The 21,514-nt window shown below is 41.9% G+C and overlaps 1 protein-coding gene across 1 annotated transcript in view; it reads right to left on the minus strand.

Moving 5' to 3' along the window:
* The window catches only part of TRPC6 (transient receptor potential cation channel subfamily C member 6), a 176,118-nt gene that overhangs the window by 49,715 nt on the left and 104,889 nt on the right, over positions 1–21,514 (minus strand). The window contains exons 2-4 of the mRNA XM_074943216.1: positions 13,140–13,914; positions 5,303–5,488; positions 1,559–1,723 (exon numbers count right to left, since the gene is read on the minus strand). Coding sequence (XP_074799317.1) covers positions 1,559–1,723; positions 5,303–5,488; positions 13,140–13,914 — 1,126 coding nt within the window. The remainder of the gene's footprint in view (positions 1–1,558; positions 1,724–5,302; positions 5,489–13,139; positions 13,915–21,514) is intronic.

Genomic DNA, 21,514 nt, shown 5'->3' on the forward strand with positions numbered 1-21,514 from the left:
AGGTGTCCCCTTTACCTCTTATGACAGCAGGAGAACTAAAATACCCCAGGGTGGAAACTTTGAATCAGTGACCAGCTAAAATAGATATTCTAAACAAAAGCAAAACTCTAGGGGATGGGAGAGTTTGGGCATATCTATTTTGGAAATAGATTCTGCAACATGGATCATCCAAACTGACATTCAGCTCTAAAGGCCAAATCAAAGTAACAATGTTTTGTAAATGTATGCAGAAAAGACCTGTAGCATGTGGCTGCTTTGAAAAAATTCATGAAATGAAATGAGCCTTAACATTATCTTGACAAGCCCGCAGGTTGTAGCAGTGAGAGATGCAATCAGATGGTCATTTAAGCACAGCTTTCTTGGTAACAACAGAATTTATTGTGTTGGTGTTAAAAAGTGGTTTGAATTTTCTAAGGCCTTTCGTCAGCTCATCCCAGGGATCTTTTCATGTCAAGGCCGTGGAGAAGGCCTACACTGTAGGGTGAAATTCTGACCCCATTGATGCCAATGGGGCCAGGATTTCATCCACTGTACATAGCTTTCTTATACAACCCTCAATTCCATTCAAAAATTATCACACTAAATTCAGTTCAGTTACACCAGTGTGCCCAGAATAGTTTCATTCACTTCAATGGATTTACACCGCACTACATTAATGGAACACACGAAGATCATTAATTTCAGACATATGCACATCTGTGTTGGGCAGATATTTGGACAATTTGTATTGATGATTTGTGGGCAGTAAATATAAACAAAGGTGACATTTTATCCTGTGTGAAATCATAAAATGGGTAGCTAACTAAGTGGTTTTAATTCTGAATTTTAGTTAAAGGTGGGTTCTAATGATGGTAGTATTAGCTTGATGTGAATTTAAGAGGGTTATGTTATTCTGACATGCGGTTATGATTTGCTTCCTATCTTTATTTTATTTGAATGGCATCTATCCACAGCATCAGCTTAGTCCACCCTTCTATCTGAGGGCACTCAGTATTTCTCAGAATCAGGGCCACATATTCTTCCATGAATAATAAACATATTCCCGTTTGTAGATAGCTGGTAACCTGGATAACACAAGGGAGAAGGAAGAAAACCTGCTAATTGCAGTGCTTACTATCACTGTCCTAATACTCTGATGGGCAATTTCTCACTAAACAAGTATTTAATTTTTTGTAATGTTCTTCCCTCAAGCCCCATAAATGTATTAATTAGTTTTTGTTAAATAATCTAGCTACAATATATTTATTTAACAGCACGGCAACAAAATGAAGAGTACTTTGATTCATTGTTTCTATATTAATGTTTCTACAAGGCAATACTTCCTTCCCTCCCTGATCAGTTTTTTCATTTAGTATTCATTACATTCCACATGATGAATTTACTTGTTTTTATTGCGAATGTCTGAGTGTGTAATCCTGCAGCTATTCCATTACAATCTGGCATTAAATAACACGCCACTGAAGCTTTGCTTAGTGCATCAGTAATTTATATATATGTTTTATCTTTGCCAAATTAGAAACTTGCATGCAGATGCACTTACAAGACTGTACAGACTAACCTTGCTGCATGGAGCAATCCAGTAAACCACTGACAGGAATGGCAGCCCTACGGCAACTGCAAGAACAACTAGAAACTTCACTGCCATGGTCTGCTGACGTAAACCTGAGAGATTTTCATACCAGATTGACAGAAGTTGTTGCTGGCAGTTTGGATGTGCTACAAACTATGACAAAGAAAAGGAACACAAAAAAGGAACATTATTGTCAGAATACCACTAAATAAAATATTAGCCATCTGAAATTGATGTAGAATGTAGGAATAACAACAACTCAGTTAACATTCAGAGCACTATCAGAGTGTACAGTAGTATAAAATGGCAATCTGCTCTCTTTGATAAGCATAATCTCCCTAGAATGCAGGCACACTGCTATTCATGGCAGGAATTTTGGCTAAACTGGTCCTAAAATCACACTGGAATCTGTGTGGCTAGTTAAAACTTTTTTAAAAAACCAACTCATTCTTCTAACTAGGGGAAATTTCATTTCATCTGTTCAAGTTTCAACAGAATGCCTTTGCTTATGCCTTTAACTTCATCTCAAATGTATGTTTTATTGTTATGTATGTTATATTATTTCATTGCAATATAGTGATGTGAAATGGGAAAAAAATAAGAAATGAGACACTGAATCAAGTTGCTCTATTCACAGTTTAAATGCTATTTTATTGCAAAGTGAGAGTATTGATGAGTTTAATGAATTTTAAAACAGCAATCTAAATCCTGGTCCCATTACAGCCTATCGGAATGTTGCCATTGACTTCAGTAGCATCAGGATCTGGCCTGGCACTGGGGGCACCATGGAGTCTTTCTACACCAAGAGGTTCCAATGTGAATAATTTTAGGAATGTGAGATCCCTGCATCCCTCAAAATAATTCTGGTTAAGAAAAAAAAACACGATTTCTATGGTTAATTCCTTTGTGCCAATGATTATGATACTCCAATTTTTCACAAAAGACTTTATGCTAGGAAAATTTGTCATCAAGATACAATTAAAAGAGAATCATGCAGAATCAGAGCAACCTAGGGCTGGAAGGGAACTTGAGAGGTCATCTAGTCCATCCCCACGGACTAAGGCTGGACCAAATATACCAAGACCATCCCTAAATGACATTTGTCTGTTCTTAAAAAGCTGTTTTTACAAATCTCCAATTACAGGGATTCCACAACTTCTATTAGAGCCTATTCCAGTACTTAGCTGCCCTTATAGTCAGGAAGTTTTTCCTAATATCTAACCTAAATCTCCCTCACTGTAGATGAAGCCCATTATCTCTTGTCCTACCTTCAATGGACATGGATAACAACTGATCACCAACCTCTTTACACCCAGTCTTTTTAACCATTCCTCATAGGTCATGGTTTCTAAACATTTTAGCATTTTTGTTGCTCTCCTCTACACTCACTATAATTTGTCCATATCTTTCTTAGTGTGGTGCCCCAAACTGGACAGCTCCAGCTGACACCTCACCAGTGTTGAGTACAGAATAGGACAATTACCTCCTGGCTCACATACAACACTCCTGGAGGAGAGTATAAAATAGATGTAAAGTCAGTGTACTTCTCCTAGGCAAGCAGAAGTCACCCTCTGTTCTTAAATAATATACTTACATGGACACACCTTTTTCCCCTGGATGTTCTAAACTGGAGTATGAGCATACAGATTATATAGTATAGCACAACATGAATTTCCAAATACTTATCTAACTTTAATTTTACAAATTGCATACGTGATATTTCAACATTTGCATTTCAAATGGGTACAAATTCTCCATCTAGCTCTAGAAAATCTGGACGATGAAAGGCATTAAAGTCATCATAAATCGAGCAGTACACATGATAAATACTAATTATTAATGGCTATCATTTACCATTATTTTAAAGATATTACTATGGCATTTAGATAGTATTCAGTAGCAAAGAATCAGCCTCAATCTGAGCATAATGCACAGGAACTAACTGGATCTATTCTATTCAGGTTTTTATACAATGCTCATCACCGAGATATCTGAGCACTTCCTTGTAGTACATTAAGCAAGGTGACTACACATCTGTCATGTGTTGCTTGTGCTCTCCCCAGATGGAGATGCATGTGGAGTGGAGTGGGGTGTGTGTGTCTTTCTCTTTTAAAAAATATAAATATACCTGTTCCCAGTTCATTGTACTGGGAATAGCTACACAATCTGCTGACATTTATATTCCTGATGCTCTCATTTCTGATGCCCTAAAAGTTGTTGCCTTTGTGTCCTGTACTGTAGATGACAATATACAATTTTCAGTCATGAAACAAGGAATACACAAAATGTTCACATGAAAAATATCAGTTCTTTTATTGAAAACGAGGAACAGCAGTTACTGGTGCAGGCAGTCACTAACTGTTCTTCATCATTCTATGACAAATCATTCTAGGTCAGGTAGACAAATTCTGTAAAATGAGGAAGTGTAAAACACAGCCCTCTTTTCCATCCAAGCTCTGTGACATTGTAAAAGGTATACTGGAAACTGAGGTATAAATGGATGGGGATTTCCTTTACCTGGTCTGTAATAAACTATAAACCCAAACCTGTAATATTTACTCAAGAACTCAGAGTTTTACAATGGACATTTTCCAAATTAAAGTGGCTAAATCAGAACTAATGTCTGCTAAAGAAAAATAGTAGGGATAAGTAGAGAGAGTAAATGACTAATGATGAAATAAAACCCTTCCACGTTTAATATGTAGGAGACATTGTTCAATAACAGTTCAAAGTCCATCCAGGCACACCATGTACACACCTAACTATTTTAGGATTTCCAAAAGAAACAGATCAATTAGATCTGCATAAAAGGGCTCTATTTCTGCCCAGGTAAACTGGATGGGTACTGTGGGTCCCTACTGGATTTCATAGAATTCCATCTCTTCTGCCTTTCCTGGTTATTAGATGTTGGTGAGTTTTATTTGTTTTTCACTGTGTAGCTGTAATTCTTTTTGTCATGGTGGGAAAGCTTTATCATAGGTCTTGCAGCTTGCTCTAAAAATGGTCAGATTCTGCATTAGTCTAATCTCCTTTGGAAGTTAATTTAACAGGTGAATCCCCTTGAATAAAAAAAACTTTATCTCTGGTTCACACACACTTCGTCCTGGACATTATGAGCTTCACTGTCCAGGAGAAGCATAGTTATCCAAAAGAGTAAAGGTGAAGAAGCATCTACTAATGTAGTTGGGTCCTGACTTACTGAGTGCATTCAAGATCCAGACCAAGGCCTTAAACTGGCAACAGAAGTGAACCAGGAGCTGATGAAGGGGCCATAGCACGGAGATGATATATTCATTTCAGCTTGGGTCATTGAGGAGACTGGTGGCCATGGTTCTAACCAAGCTGGAGCCTATGCATGGCTTCCAGACTGATCCCCAGATCATCTATGCTGATTAATTCTGGTATTTTGTAAGCTACCTAGATTTGCATACATCTTTCAAATTTTCTAGAGCAAATAAAAATTGGCCTTTCTCAGGAGGCAAATTCTCTGTGAATACGGCATTAAAGTTTGACATAAATATGTATGTATTATTATAGGGCCAATATACTACATTGTACATTTTAATTAACTATATCCAATGATTTTGTTTTAGAAGATGGATTAATTATCTCTCATTGGTTAAATAAATAAATGCAAAACCTGCAAATAATGTACACAGCTAGTTCAAGTAACCATATGTTAATAAGACTGCCACTCATTTAAACAACTATTTTATTAATACAAGGGCTTACTTTTTTGACTTCATACTTAATGGCAAGTTTTAAGCGGCTAAGGCTGGGACGACCATGTTCTCCACTATTATGGCTCATCTCCACATCTCCATTCAAAATAGCTTCCACTTCTTCAGTATTTCTGCACAAATCGAGGAGTCCAACTACAAAATCTTTGCATTGCACAGACAATTTTTTGTAATCATTCTGGAGAGGGGGAAAAAAGAAAATTAATAGCTGTTCACACATAACTCATGAGAAACCATTTTCCTCCTTCAATGCTACGAGTTGACTTTCTGAGAGACTATTCACCAACTAGCCACAGGAGAGGAATGAGAAGAAGAGCACTGGGCATGTATATACTCCTTTTATTTGTAGTTCTCAAAGTTCTTTATGAACATTATAAATTAAGACCCTCTGAAATAGATATTATTTTCCCCATTTTTGTGATTTGAAACCAAAAATATATAGAGCCAAATTCTCCCATTTAAATCAGTCAGTTTGCACTAGTTTAACCATGGAGAATTCAGCCCATCAATTCATGGATTATAAGGCCAGCAGGCGAGGGCCATTATGACTACCTAGGCAGACTTCCTGCAGAACACAAGCCATAGAATTTCACGAAGTGGTTAACTACTCTCACTGTAAAACAGCGCCTCCTAATTTCCAGTCTGAAGTGGTCTTGCCTCAGTTTCAAGCCATTGCATCTTGTTATGCCTTTGTCTGCTAGATTAACGAGCTCTCTACTATCAAAAATCTTCTTCCCATGGAGGTAATTACAAACTATGAGCAAGTAACCTCTCAACCTTCTCTGAGAAAATCTAAATAGATTGTGTTTCCTTTGTCTCTCACTGTAAGGCAGTTTTCTAGACCTTGAATCATTGTTGTAGATCTTCTCTGAAACTTTTTCAATTTTCAACATCCTTTTAAAAGTACAGCACCCGAACTTGAACAGTACAGTAATGGTTTCATTAATGCTATATGCAGTGGTGGTAACAGTGTGACAGAAAGCTGTTACCAATCTGTCTGAAGCATCAGGTGATCAGTCTGAGGCCACAGGTTCATTAAGGGAGGAGATGACATAACACACCAAGTGTCTAAATTTTAAAGCTTTATTAATAAAATAATAAAATAACAGCGGAGAGTGATGGGTGCTTCCCATGTCACTCAGAGGAAGGAAGAAAGCATTAGTACCCCAAGCCCTAACGCACTTTCATACTCACACACGCATTACGCGAGGCTGGCCAAGCCTGGGTGTAACATAAGAAGAAGAGGGGGAAGCGTGGACGGGAGTTCTGTTCTGTGCACACAGGTTGTCTGGGTCCGCTAGTGATCTTCAAGTTGCTCCAGCTCTCAGGAGGGTTTTAAGTCCAGGGCTTCTTGTGGGGGTGCTTCGTTCAGGGACCTCTGCTCCTGGTGCCCTCTGTGCCAATCCAAACCAGCTTTCCATTGTGTCTTCAGTTTTCTCAAAACACCCCGGCTCCAGGGATGCAAGGCTCGGCTCCCTCTCTTGCCGTCTCACTGGTGTTTTCAATCTCTGCAATCTTAGACCTTGTTTTCTTCTTTGCTGGCCTCGCTGCCTTGCAGGTCTATGCAGTTGGGTTTTTCTGTCTCATGGCTGCTTGAGCACATTCACGCCCCCGTCTCTCTTGGCTGTCAGCCAAGTCTTGGCTAGTGCCAAAGTCTTATCATTGGACTGAGCTTGCTAGCTGCAGTGTTGAGTTAACCCATTCTCTGCTCTCTTTCTCCTTCCCCGTTTGGCCTCTTGCAGCCTGCAAAAGAATCTCTTACTCTTCACTCACACCTTTGACCCTCCCCAAAATGCTTTGTGATGCTTGCAACAGCGTTAGCAACATGCAGTGCTGATCTGCCTTCCCCAGGGGAACCCCTGAGGTTGTGCCAACAGCTCCCTATTGCTACTCAATATCCCCCTGCTTACACACCCGAGGATATCATTTGCTTTCTTAGCCACCACATCAAACTGTGAGCTAATGTTCAGTTGGTTATCCACCTAGGCTAATTAGTCCTTTCCTCAGTCAATGCTTTCCAAAATATAGCCATCCATCCCTTAAGTGTGACCCACTTGAAGAATGGAAGTTAAGTTGCTCTCACAGTGAGCCAGTGGTAGGGTCAGGGTAGAATTTTGGAATACTGTTCCTGTTTTTGCAATTTCCAATTTATATAACTTGAAGGTGAAGCCAAGGATAAAAGGTATCAGGATACAGAGGTGAAATATAAGTATTAATTAGTGTTGTAACACAGGGCCTACAGGCCTCAGGCCTGTAGATATTTAGCTTAGCCAAATTAAGCTGTAGGATTTAGAATAAATTAGCAAAAATAAATTATTAATAAACCTGCTGAGCTTGTCTGTTTGTGATATGCTGATGTTTTGAAAATAACTGCTGAGTTTGGATAATAATGCCTATGCATATACAGACACCACAAGATGACCACTGGGGTGAAACATTAGAGACTTCCTTAAGGTAACCAACCGCCTGTTACTATGGTGATACGGTGGCAAAATTGGTATTGAGTGTAAGGGGAATTATCAAATTAGCCTATGAAAAATGGGGCTCCCCAAAAGTAGTGGAGTCTGGAAGGTCAAATAAGGAAAAGGAAAAACCTTCACAAATATGTATGAAGCCTGATGACTGTCAGCACAACATATTCAAAAAGCTGTTTCCTGGCTGGGGTGCCCAGGTGCAGAGGGGAGATACCAGGATCCAACCACTGGTGATGAGGATGAGGACTAACACTTTGGGTTTTTCTGCAAGGCCTGTTCTGAGTAATGGAAAAATTATGCATTCTGTATTGGTCTCTCCTTTACCAGATTGCAGTGTGTGTATTGTTTGGTTGGCTAATAAAAGTAATTATTATAGAAAGAGAACTATGTAGTCTCTGTTGTGCATCACAGACCCCCACCCCACTTCCATTGATAACCTCACTACTGTTGTCAATCTTGGGGGCTAAACTCTCATAGATTAAAGTAGGTGTCAACCCTCACCTTCGGGTGGGTAACTGGTTAAAGTAACCCATAACTATAGATAACGCTACAAAGGTTAACAGCATTACCACCTCCCACCAAAGAAAGGGAAGTAGGGAGACAAACATGACTCACAGGGGTGCCTGTGGGATGCAGTGCTTTCTGGGGCTACTCCACAGCTAATCTTCCAGACCTGGCTCAGGGTTGTGCCTAAAGTCATAATCTATCTGTGACAGGGAGCTGCTCTCGGCTCCTGTCTTCCTGCACAAATGGCTCTGACACCTCCGATTTGTAACCACCACTGTGTATGTTGTGTTCAATCCACCACTACTCTCTTACAATCCCGTGCAACAATTCTATGAACAGTGTCATACACTCATCATCCCCTTTTGCCAGAGAGAAGATATCTCTCCATGAAGAGATTTCCATTTACCCTGATGCTGCTGACCCACCTCTCTCTCTCTCATTATCCTGCACTTTCTTCCTGTGCTCCTTTTCTACTCTTGCTGTTAATGGGCGAATTAGTTCCTTTGCCCTCCTCAGGCCCTCTCCAGGGGAACTAACTGGATTTACAGTGCTGGTTCAGCTCCTGGTTCTCAGCACTCTGTCACACACCTCCCCCCTTTATCTGGTGAAGTTTCTTCTTCCACAGGTTCTCATTATTTTATTAGAGGTGCTGCTCTCTTGAGTCCTCTTCACCCCCAGGGTGGTTCTCCAGGAGCCCTTTATGAGGTCCAACCATTCTCCACCCACAAAAATTACATTGGTGGGCCAGGATCACCCCCCTAATCCTGTCTCACCCCACAGGTATTCACACCAAGAGCAATATGGTGGGATATTTGCCCCACTCTCACCCCCTTTCCTTTGTGACAGGGCCCACTGGCAACCCCCGCCCACTGATCACCCAAGGTCTCAGGTTCTCCCAGGCCTCTGAACTGTTCCTGGGGTCTCCACTCTCATCATTCCGGTGGTAGGGTTCCAATAACTGTCCAATCCCTGTCAATGAGTTTGAACTCTCCTCATCCCAGAAGGCTAATTCTGTGTTTTCTTCCTTCTCCCCTGTCACACTATCCCAATGTGCTCTGATGAAGTTAAAGTTTAAACTGTGCACTCAGGCACCTCCCAGACCAGCCTACCCTGGTAGAGGCCTTGTGCTTTTGAGATGTTTACTCAGATCCTCCATCCATAAACTTTGATGTCTTTAATGATTTTTCTAATCACATTTAAGTCATAAAAGGATTAAATAAACTTGGGACTGTCTCCAGATAAAATAACACTCCATGACTTTTTACTGTGTTAAAAATACCCAAAGAAAGTAAAATGTATTACCATGACTTGTTCCCGTTTCCCCATTATAAGTGTTCCTGTTGTTCCCACTTTCAACTTTTCCTCTATTCACTTCTTCCACTTAGAATCCTTCCTATTCTAGTAGCTGCCATCTGGGAGCACCCTGGAAGGCAGGTGATTAACTTTCTCTGTGGTAAATTCAGGACTCTCTGGATTCCCATGATAATCTCTGAGAGCACACACCAACGTGCTTGTTCTTCATTAGCCCATGGGCCCAGTGCTTCGTATTCCTTTGCAACACCATAGCATCAGTTTGTTACTTGGATAGATTAGCCAAATGACTGCATTCATGTTTCACACTTAATTTCAATTAGATATTTGTTCAAAAATAAAAGAGCCACACACATTTTTAAATAATGTCATCTAAGTCTAGGCATCTCGAATATGTCATAAAGTGGCAATGAAAATTAATGTGGTTTCTCTACAAAGAAGATACCAGAAGCCAAGTATTAAAATTTACAATTTCATGACGAGTTGTATATTAATATGGATGTGGAAAGCAGATTCACCCATTTTATGTCTCTCAAGAAGGAAATATATACATATTAATTAAAAACCTAAATCTGTAGCACTCCAGATAGAACTTGTTTTGAGACTAATATCTCTTTTTAAATTTGTTGTTCCATGAGGAGTATGGTTGAAATTGATGTTTTTTTCCCTTGCCTGGAAGTGTCAGGAAGGATGGTTAAATCTGTGTTCACCCTTCAACTCAAAGATGAACTTTTCAATATTGGAATACAACTGCTTTTGTTGCAATATCTAAGATTATACCTGCATACCCTTTTATAACTAGGCCTTGTAAATTGATCTAGGGTTATATCTGGCATTCAAGGACTCAGCCAAGTAACAAACCTCTCTAAAAATGTGGACAAAAAAGAACTTGACCTTGTTGAGTAATTGGTTTGACTTAACCTCTCTGTGCTACAGTTCCCCATCTGCAAGAGAGAGATAATAGTATTTCCCTACCTCTGAGGAGTGGTGAGAGGATAAATGCACTAAAGGTTGTGAGATGCTGAGTAACTACACTAGTGGAGGTCATATAAGAAGGAAAGATAGAAATTCAGGTTTAAGGTTGATACTCTGTGCTTGTTTTCTTCGTGTAATAATGAGTGAGTTAGGGATGCGTGAGAGACAAACTCCACACTCTGTAGCAATTAACTATTTGTGCCAAATGGTAACACACCCACATTTGTTTAAAATATTCCACTCCTACCTCATCCAAGTATAAAACAGAATCCTACTCTACCTTTTTTGGCTGAAGAGGACATTGGTATTAAAGAGGAATCTTGTTCATTTCATAACACCACTGATTCACAGATATCCCTGACTGCAGGGTACATTTATTTCTGACAATGCTTGTCAGATATCATCCATAGCCCTATGAACATTGTGAAGGTAATAGTTTGGTGGTAGAGCAAACAATTTAGAAGAAAGGAAAGGTTGACTCCAGCCCAGTAAAGTTAAAAGATTTTATACAGCACCAACCCATGGAATGTTGCATATCTAGCCAGGTGCTAGAGAGCTGGTTTAAATGCCTTGCAGCAGATTTTGTAAAGTTCAGAACTACTCAAACTAAGCCTGAACTAATTGCTCTATAGACACTTGCATCGCCCGTTGGCTATCAGCGTGGTTGACAGCTGGAGCCCTGAAATTGCACATGTGGTTTCACTGCTGGTAGGGTCCCTGTTTTGAAATTGGGGGATGGAGGGAGGTGTTCCAGCTGTGTGTCCCAGCAGTGCTGAGAGATGGAGCCTTGCTGCCCAGAATTGAGAGCCTGGACTCTGGGCTCTCCGCAGAGCTCTCAGCTGCCACTCGGGCTCTCAGATCACCACTCTGCATGGAGCTCCCTCCTGCAGGGAGCTGAAAGTTCAGGCAGCAGTTGGGTCCCAGTTGGGAGCTCCGTGGGATCTCAGCCCCCCACACTGCCCCTCTTAAGATGGTGCAAGTGCTCCTGGAGAGGACACACACCACCAACAGAAGGAGGATAGTGTGGACATGAAAAACCACAGTAATTACTGTGATGGCGCTAAGTCGACCTCACTTAGGTTGACTTAATTGTGTAGTGTAAACATGGCCTGAGTGAAATCCTGGCCCCACTGAAGACAGTGAGATTCACTGACTTCAATGGGACCAGAATTAGTTCTAGCATGTGTTGTTGACACATACCCACTTCCCAGGCTTTGACCTTACTGTTAACTCAAACGACAACAAAACATACAAACTCAAACAGCCACGCTATTCCTAAGGTTTCCCTGCAGAACCTCTCCTGTCCCAGCCTCTAGTTTCCTTTTGCCCAGAGAGACCGAACTCTCTTATATCCCAACTGGCGCTCAGGAGATTCATTCATCAGCATAAATCAGGAGTAATTAACATAATGTAGATGTAATCCCTCTCCCCTCTCTCCCCCCCCACCCCAACATTTGGAGTTTGCCGGCTCCTGGAGCTCCAGACTGAGTCTCTAAGGGGGCCCTACCAGAATAACTACAAATATGATGGCTATCAGAGCGCTCTGACCTCATTTCCCAGCATGCTTGGAGGCAGGGAATGGACAAAAGGAAGTAGAAACTGCTGCTGAGGCCCAATGAGGGGACAGCTTGACTCAAACACACAGATAGTTTAGTGTCATTTTTGGTTTGGAAGCAGGAAGCCAGGCAGCTCAGCTCAGGGAGTCCCTGCTAAACTCCCACTGCCCCCAAAGGGAGTTCTTGCACAGCTGTGAAATCTAGCTGCCTGGGCCAGGCCAATCCAGCACCATGGAGACCAGCCTCCAGCAGAGAGAGATCAACCCAGTGCCAGCTACAGAGAACCAGGAGTGACCGCAGGAGGGTTCCAGACCAGGGAACAGAGACCCTGGTGGGAGTCAGGAGAGGACCCTACCCACCTCACCCCTAGGGTTGAGGATAAAGTAAGGTAACTTTTTGTTTAAGCCAGCCAATACCACAGTGCTGCACTACACTGTCTGGATGCTCAGCCTCAGCCGACCATCTTCCTAACCCTGGAACAGCTTGTTTTCCCATCTGCACAGGCTCAGTGGGCCAGGGCCTAGTGGGGGTAAAGCCAAGGCTGTGCCCATTCCCCTCCTTTGTTTGCCCAGTCCCCGCCCACCCGTGCAAGAAGGGGAGTAGCAGCTCAGTGCTATCACCCCATTCCCCATGCTATGAATTACAATATTGGTAGCCCATATAGGGCAATAAGCAGACTCCTGGGGATTGAAGACCTCAGTCCACAAAACAGGTACAAGTTACCTCACTTTGCCCTGCGAGTGTGTGATTATGGCCCTGTCCCAGAATGACCACTTCTACGGGTGAGAAGGTACCAGAATCTCCATGTTCCTTCAATACCTGGCAACTACCAAAGAGAGTGTGAATGACACATCAATTTCTGATGCTCTGCATCATCCGTCCTTACCATTAGCATTCCACATTGTTTCTCCTAGATATTACCCCAGAAGGAGTGGAACAGCGGGGAGCACATTTAGCTGACTTCTCTAATTTTGTACAAATCAGAATCTGCTGACCATACACTTACCTTGAATTCTTTTTCAATGTTTGCAAGCACAGCCAACTCATTGCTAAGTTCTAAGGCAGTCATTACCGGGTCTTCACTGGACAAGGAGAGGTAAGCAGGACTCGCCAGACCTTTGTAAGCATTGATTCTGGACCTAGAATGGCTGAAAGAGTCATGTTTTTGCTTCTGATTGCACTCACTGCATTTGCAGAAATAGTCATGTGGCCTTTCAATGCGAGCACCTTTTCTCAGAAGGGTGTGGACAATTTCGTATTCATGGCAGTGAGCAGCCAGAATGATTGGGGTAACATCATGGGAGAACCGGGTTCCATCCTCATCATATGCATAAAAGTCATCATGCTGGAATTCTGATTGGCTGGGACTTAATGCAAGTCTCTTGCCTTCAGCAAATGCAGGATGATTTAGGATGGCTTCCACTATCCGAATATAACCTTTACTAATAGCCAAGAGCAAGGCATCCCCAACTCGGGAGAGGTTCTCCTTCTTCAGTAAAAGTTCTGTAATCTCCAGATGCTCATTGGCGACTGCGAGCTGCAAAGCATTCTGCCCCATGTAGTCCACACAGTTCACATTTAGTGAGGTACATTCTTCCAGCATTTTACGAATCACGGGAACATTCCCATATTCTGCTGCATCCAAAAAACGCTCCTCATCAAGAGAAAGGCTTGTGGAACGATCATTAAACATGTACGCTGGTCCTCGACTGGCCAGCCTTCTGCCCTTCTCCCGGAGTATTGTCTGTCGTCGAAGTGCTAACCTATTCTCAGTACCTCGACTGAATGGAAAGAGAGATATTATTAATGCTTTCATACGCAAAAAGATGTGCATTTTTAACCTACACTTTGGGAGGACACAAATCTTAATACTAAAAAAAAATTCCCCATCAGTTATCTGCTGTGCACTTTTTAATGCAGAAGTGAGACCATAAAGCTTACTTTGTTGTACTGTATAATCATTATAGCCATACAAGTCTGGAATGGATACCGTTATTACTCTCTGCTTCCCTACCTCACCCACAGTTATCACATCTGAATTTAGAAAGAGAAACTGAACCAAATTTTGCTCTCAGTTACACCAGTGTAAATCTGGAGTAACTACTATAAAGACAGTGTAGTTACTCCAACTTGGGAACCATGGTCTTTCTTTCCAGTACTTTCCATTATTTGTTTTAATTCTACAGATAACAGGCAAACATCTAATCATTTTACAGGACTGAGACTCATCGTTCCTTGTCCCACATTTGTCTCATGTATGAATGGCTGGTCCAGAAAATCAGCAAAGTAGGTAACATCAAAATAATTTGCACACCCTGAGACCTCACATCCCTGGTTAAATGGATTGCAGCCCACCTGTAGACTAGGAGTGGTGATTCAGAAGCCAGAAGAGGCACATGAGGAGTGATGGTGGACCCTTGTCAGCACAACTGACAACTTGTGTATGTGGAAATGCTTGAGATTAACACCCTAAGCAGGGCTAGGGCACAAAGGCCCCATGTTAATATGTGTATAGTATATTGCTTCAATTCAGTGCTGATTGACTTCATCTGCTCTCATTCCTTCAGTTACTACTACATGAATAATTCCCTCATCTCTTTGCTCTGATTTCTTCCCCTCCATTCACTCTTGCTTTGAGTTCTACTGATTCAAAACACTAAATAAGAGCTCAGTATTTATTATTATTTTTATTATCTGCAGCTGTTTCTCTGACATCTAGTCTGGAATGTCCAGTTGCCAATTCAACCTGAACCTGGTAGAAATTGAACATGTAATCTCCTGCTCCATTAAACCTTGCCAATTCCTTCCTTCACCATCCTCTCAATTATTCTGGCTCACAGTCTTGATGTCTGCCATGAAATCTTGTCACCTTTTCCTTTTTAACAGCTCTAAAATCTGTACCTTTTCTTCTATTCCCACTGTTAAAACCTTAGTCCACTGCTTGGCACTCTCTCTTGTCTTGACTACTGAAACGTGAAGTGAAACATTTTGAACACTTGGGGTTGGTTATACTGCATTTGTTGAGAACAACTCTATTTTTGCAGTGATTTCTCGGTACAAAATATATCCAATTTTCATTAACAAGAAAAGAGAATAATAGATAATCTGGGAAAACTAAGCTTTTAACCCCCTGCAGAAAATCATTTTCAAATTGATTTGGCCTTCTAGAATTACATCGCTAGTATCCAACATCCACTACAATTTTTTGCTTTTTTCTTTTTTTTTTCCCCAGTTGTAGCTCGATGGCACTCTACTGGCTTTTAAAAAAATATTTTATTCCTTTCTAACACATTTTCATAAAATACTGCAGGTTGCAACAAAGCAATATATACAGTATTCCTGAGATATTGCTTACTCATGAACATAAACTCAGATGTTAAACAAGACATGGCAAATATAAATCTCACCTCTTAAACTAAAAATGAAAACATCATCACAAAAGGGGAGGGAAAAGACTCAGACCATTTATATAGCTATGGTTCCTATAAAGCTTCTCTATCGACCAATCTTGTCCAGAAGAAGAAATTTTTTCCAGCATTGTTTTTCTTCCAACATGCCCATGTCCCCAGTCTATAGATAGAACAGTTTTCCAAAACATAGCTGCAGAGTGGTGTAATGTACTTGTAGCTAATAATATGTTATGACTAGAGACAATGACACTGGCCATTACCCGAAAAATACAAAGAAAGAGATCCGATTATAAGCTTATTGATGACATTTAGGGCTATGAATATGTGCTCAAACAAGGGAAAAAGAGAGTTAGAATTCCCCATGGCTCTATGTGGGCAACATGGACAATAGATTCAGGCACAATGGAGAAAACAGAGTTACTCATCTTAGTGTTAAATAAAAGGTTAACCTCAATTGCGAGTTGAAAACTTGTTTGACAGAAAATGGCTTTTTTATCTAAATGGAAACTTTTGTGAGAATCATCCATTTTTAACTAAATTTTTTCAGGTTTTCAAATTCTCCCCCTACCCAACTTGACAATGAAAATGTTGTGGGTTTGATGCCATTTTTTTCATTTCTTCAACAATCCCCCCCCCACAACACACACACACAGAATCAAAGAAAAAAATCAGTGAAAACAATTTATTGTTTTTGTTGGTTTTTTTCAAGGGAAAAAAATTCTCACCCAGGAAAAGACAGAAGTTTGAGAAATCATAGCATCAGGAAGAAGTTACAGTATTTGGCAAGAACATACATATTGGTGGAGAAGAAAGAGAGGAAGCAATGGAAATGAGAATAATAATAAGAAAAACAAAAATAACATTTGACTTCTGTAGCACCTGAGACTGTGAGCCTAAGGGAACGAAGGACTGTGTGGGGTTGGCAGCTGCAGTAGAGAATGTTGAAATGGAGCAAGGAGAGAGATGAAAGGTTTAATTTTAGAAATTCTGTGTGCAGCAGCACATCGAAGGAGACCTCTGAGAAACTACTGTAGGTCAGGTGTGCAAGCCTGAGCAAAAGGGGTGAGGGGTCAAGAGTAGAGAGGTAGAACTATGCATAATGCAGCTATGAGTGGTAACTGAAACCATAAGAATGGATGAGATTGCCTTGAGAGAGAACAGAGAGACAAGGGGCAAAGGTTGAGAGGATTCAGATATCAAGGGACAACAGAGCGAGGAACCACTTAAAATGATGAAAAAGGTAAAAGAAGCCAGGAGAGCAAGGTGTAAGATGAAACTCGAAGGTATGCCTTAGATTTGCTTGGTGTATTTTAGTGACCTTGGAAGCAACAGGAGCAGAGAATGCCCAAGAGATGGTTGGAAAGGAGAAAATCTAGACAGAGGGAATTGACGGCAAATTTCAGAATTTTAAGAGACAAAAGGGGACGAGGCAAATACTTTGGTAGTTGAAAAGATTTTTTTTTTCAGGATAAGGAACACAAAAGCATACTTGTAAGGCTGGAAAGAAAGAGCCGGAGTGGGAGAAAGATAGACTAAAGATAAGGAAGAGCAAAGAGATGTAAAAGAGGACAACTGAGGAGGGCTTCGGCTCTATCTGCCCCTTGGCTCCTATTCTCCCTTTCCCTCCAGCCCCGTTCCTCACCTTGCTGCATTCTTCCACCTCCACACTGCCCATCCCCTAGCAGCAAGAGCACTGAGAGCACAAGAGACAGTCTCCCTGCTTGCAGTTCCTGTCCCCAGCAATACAGCCGCCACTGGTAACGGCTCAGCCCCTGCAACTCCAGGGAAGGAGTGTGTGTGGAAACTCAGGTGGAATATTTGAAGAATTTAGCTGCCACACTCTAACATAACTCTACTGAGCATGTGCAAACTGAGATTTTTCAGAGATTTATACCTTGGCCAAATTTGAGCAAATTTTCAAGGTAACAGCAGAAGGCACATCCTTGACTCCAGGGCATTCCACTGCAAAATGTCAAGTCCCTACTCCAAAGGATGGAAACATTAGCGATTTGGTTGTAAGAATATTTTTAAACATCTAAAAACTAACCTATTTTTCCTTAAACTAACTCTCAAAAATGGCTGATCCCATTTAGCTTAAATTTTCAAAAAAAAAAAAAAAACCAATTCAGCCTGAGGCAGACACATAGCATAGAAGATTTCAGCTCAAACAGTTAAACTTTGGCAAATGTAAAAGTAAATGAAAACAGGTTCTTATCATGGAAAGTTTGGGCAAACTTTAACTACAGATGGCACTACCAGCTCTGCCAATAATAAAATCATTGTTAATAATTTGGTTAAATGGGCAATGACGGGGTAGGGCAAGACAGTAGTTGGGATTACTCAGATTTAGATGAAGGAGATAGTAAGACTAAGGAGGAGGAAAATTCCAGTCATCGAGTTTCAATTTCATTTGCAAATGTATTCTTTGAAATTGTGAGTTTATGAACACATAATTGATTAAGTAATATTTTATTCTTGTAAAGTCATAGAATTATAGACATGTAAGGCGGGAAAGGACCTCAAGAGATCATCAAGTTTAGCCCCCAATGCAGAGACTGGACCAAGTAAACCTACACCATCCCTGACAGGTGTTTGTCCAACCTGCTGTTAAAAACCTCCAATGATGAGGATTCCACAGCCTCCCTTAGAAGCTTATTCCAGTACTTAACTATCCTTACAGTTGGAACATTGCTTCTAGTTTCTAACTTAAATATCCCTTACTGCAGATTACTTCTTGTCCTACCTTCAGTGGACCTGGAGAACAAATGATCACCATCTTCTTTATAACAGACCGTAACATATTTGAAGACTTATCAGGTTCCTCCCCTGTCTTCTTTTCTCAAGGCTAAACATGTCCAGTTTTGTTACCCTTTCATCATGAGTCAGGTTTTCTAAAGCTTTTATCACTTTTGTTGCTTTCCTCTGGACTCTCCAATTTTTCAATATATTTCTTAAAGTCTGGCACCCAGAACTGGGCACAACACTCCTGCTGAGGCCTCAACAGTGCCAAGTGGAGAGGGACAATCACATTCTGTGTCTTACTGTAGCGAGGCAACACTTCACTGGTGCGGTGCCTCCCGCTGGTTGTCTCGAGAATTAGCTCTTTCCAGCCCAGAGCGCCCTCTGCAGGCCGGTGTCTTGCCTGCCACTGGCCCCCATGTCCCTCCTGGACCCCTATCCCCCTTTACCTCAGGGTTCTGCCCCAGCTGTACCCCCACGCTCTGGGTCTCCCCTCCCAGGGGACCCCCCAACCCTCTAAACCCCCCGTGCCTCAGTGGCTACTGCCAGTCATCACCTAGCCCCCGCTCACTGGGGCAGACTGCAGTGTAATGGCCACTCATCATTGGCAAGGGGATAGGACCTGCTGCCTTTGCCTATTCCCAGGCTGCCCTGCTGCAGCGCCAGTACCTTTCTGGGCCTTTACCAAGGCCTGCATCCTGGGGTTTTACGAGGCTGGAGCTCCCCAGCTCCCTTTACCCTTCCCCAGCACTGCTCTGCTTAAGGTACCTCGCTCTCAGGCAGCTAGCCCTTCCCACTCCAGGGCTAGAGTGAGACTTCTCCAGCTTCTGGCCCATAGCCCTCTTATAAGGGCCAGCTGTGGCCTGATTGAGGCATGGCCCCAGCTGTGGCTGCTTTCCCCAATCAGCCTAGCTGTTCCCAGCCACAGCCCTCTCCAGGGCTGCTTTTATGCCTTTTCTGCAGGAGTGGGGCAGCCACCCCATTACACTTACATATAAAACTTATGTTTAAACACCCCAGAATCATAATACAGTGGAGTCGCATCATGCGTGCAGTTAACTTATGCGAATTCAACAATATGCACTCGGCAAAAAAAAAGAAAAACAACAAGATAAATAGTGTGGGTGATTCCGCCCACCATTCCGCTCAATGAATGTATACCCTGGAGTGAGCATGAGATGGGAGACGTGAATCTGCTGTTCCCTCAGTCGGTCTCAGTTCCCGCGTGCCTCTCATAGCGTGAGCATCTCGCCGCGCTGAGTGTGATTCTAGTGTTTAAAGATACGTATTTTTCATACAACATGGCCCCTAAACACAAGCCAACTACTTCATCTGGTGCTCAACCGAAGAAACAGCGATCTGTTCCAACGCTGTAGGAAAAACTGGCTGTGTTGGACTTATTGAGAGACAGCATGTTGGTCTCCAACATGGAGAGTAAATATGGCCGCAACCACAACGAATCTTGTATCCGTGCCATCAAGATTCGAGAAAGAGAAATTCATCAAGCTGTGGCATCAAGTACTCCAATAACTGCTAAGGTGACAAGCCAGGTGCGTGATAAGACTTTAGTGAAGACTAAAAAGGCATTAAACTTATGGCTGGAAGACATGAACCGTAAACGTGTGCCTATCGATGGCAACACGTTGCGAGAAAAGGCTCTTAGCCTCTACACGCTATTCAAACCTCCCGCTGAAGAGGGACAGCCTTCTGATGAGAAGGAATTCAAAGCCAGCCAAGGTTGGCTTAACAGTTTTAGGAACCGCTTCAACCTCAAAAACGTGCAGACTACTGGTGAAGCTGCATCTGCCAATGAAGAGGCAGCAAAAGCCTACCCCGAACAATTAAAGAAAATCATAGAAGAAAAGAGCTATCTTCCGGAACAAGTTTTTAATGCTGACAAGACTGGGCTCTTCTGGAAAAAAATGCCCAACCGCACTTACATTTCGAAATCAGAAAGACAAAACATCTAAAGACCGTGTAATTGTGTTGTTTTGTAGCAATGGGGCTGGGCATTTAATAAAGCCGGGCTTGCTCTACAGGACTGCAAATCCCTGTGCCCTTAAAGGCAAGAACAAAAATCTCCTGCCTGTGTTCTGGCAATCAGATAAAAAAGCTTGGGTGACGGCAGCATTATTTCTGGATTGGTTCCACAAGTGTTTCATTCCGGAGGTCAAGCGGTACCTCGAAGAGAAAGGACTTGACTTTAAGGTGTTGCTGATAGTAGACAATGCTCGTAGCCACCCTGCGGCACTCCGGTTTGCGCATAACGATGTTGAAGTCATCTTTCTCCCCCCCCAATACCATCTTCATCTGCCAACCTCTCGACCAAGGTGTGATTTGCTGTTTCAAGGCCACGTACACGAGGCTTACATTCTCACGGATACATAGCACTATGGATGCTGACCCCAATCTTTATGTGATGGAGTGTTGGAAGTCCTTCAACATTGCCGATTGTATCACTTATATTAAACAGGCAATGGATGCAATCAAGCCCGAAACAGTCAATGCATGTTGGTGAAAGCTATGGAAAGAATGTGTGAATGATTTTAAGGGTTTCCCTACCATTGACAAAGAAGTGAAACACATTGTTGAGGTGGCCAGGCAAGTGGGTAGCGATGGTTTTGTCGACATCCTTGAGGAAGAAATTGAAGAATTAATTGAGAGCCATAGAGAAACACTGACTAACGAAGAATTAGAGGAACTGATAAAATCGTCTACAGAAGATGAAGATGACGATGATGAACAGGAAGAACCAGCAAGTTGGAATCTTCATAAATTTGCTGAAGTGTTCCAAGCAGCGAAACACTGGAATGATTTAATTTCTGAATACGATCCCTCTATGGAATGAAGCCTCAAAATCACATGTAGTATTATGGATGATTTGAGACCATATCAAGAAATGTTTGAGCAGCTCAAGAGACAACAGCGATAGTTGCCGATCACAATGTTTTTCAAGGTAAAACAACCAGCAGCAGATAAGCCTGCGCAATCAACTTCTCAAGCTGAACCAGAGCCAACCACTTCGTCTAACTTGCTCTCCGTCACCCAAGCTCTCCGTCACCTCCGTCTCCTGGATCAACATCAAGCCCTGATGACCCTCCAATAGTGTTGTCAGGGGAAGAGGAAGACTAATCATCGGAGTGTGTACAGCGCCAATCTCTCTCTCTCTCTCTCTTTTATGTAATTACAAATACAGTACTGTAAAATTATATTTTGCATATGTATTCTTTAT

This window comes from Natator depressus, chromosome 1 (genome assembly GCF_965152275.1).
Source record: "Natator depressus isolate rNatDep1 chromosome 1, rNatDep2.hap1, whole genome shotgun sequence".
Classification (NCBI taxonomy): domain Eukaryota; kingdom Metazoa; phylum Chordata; order Testudines; family Cheloniidae; genus Natator; species Natator depressus.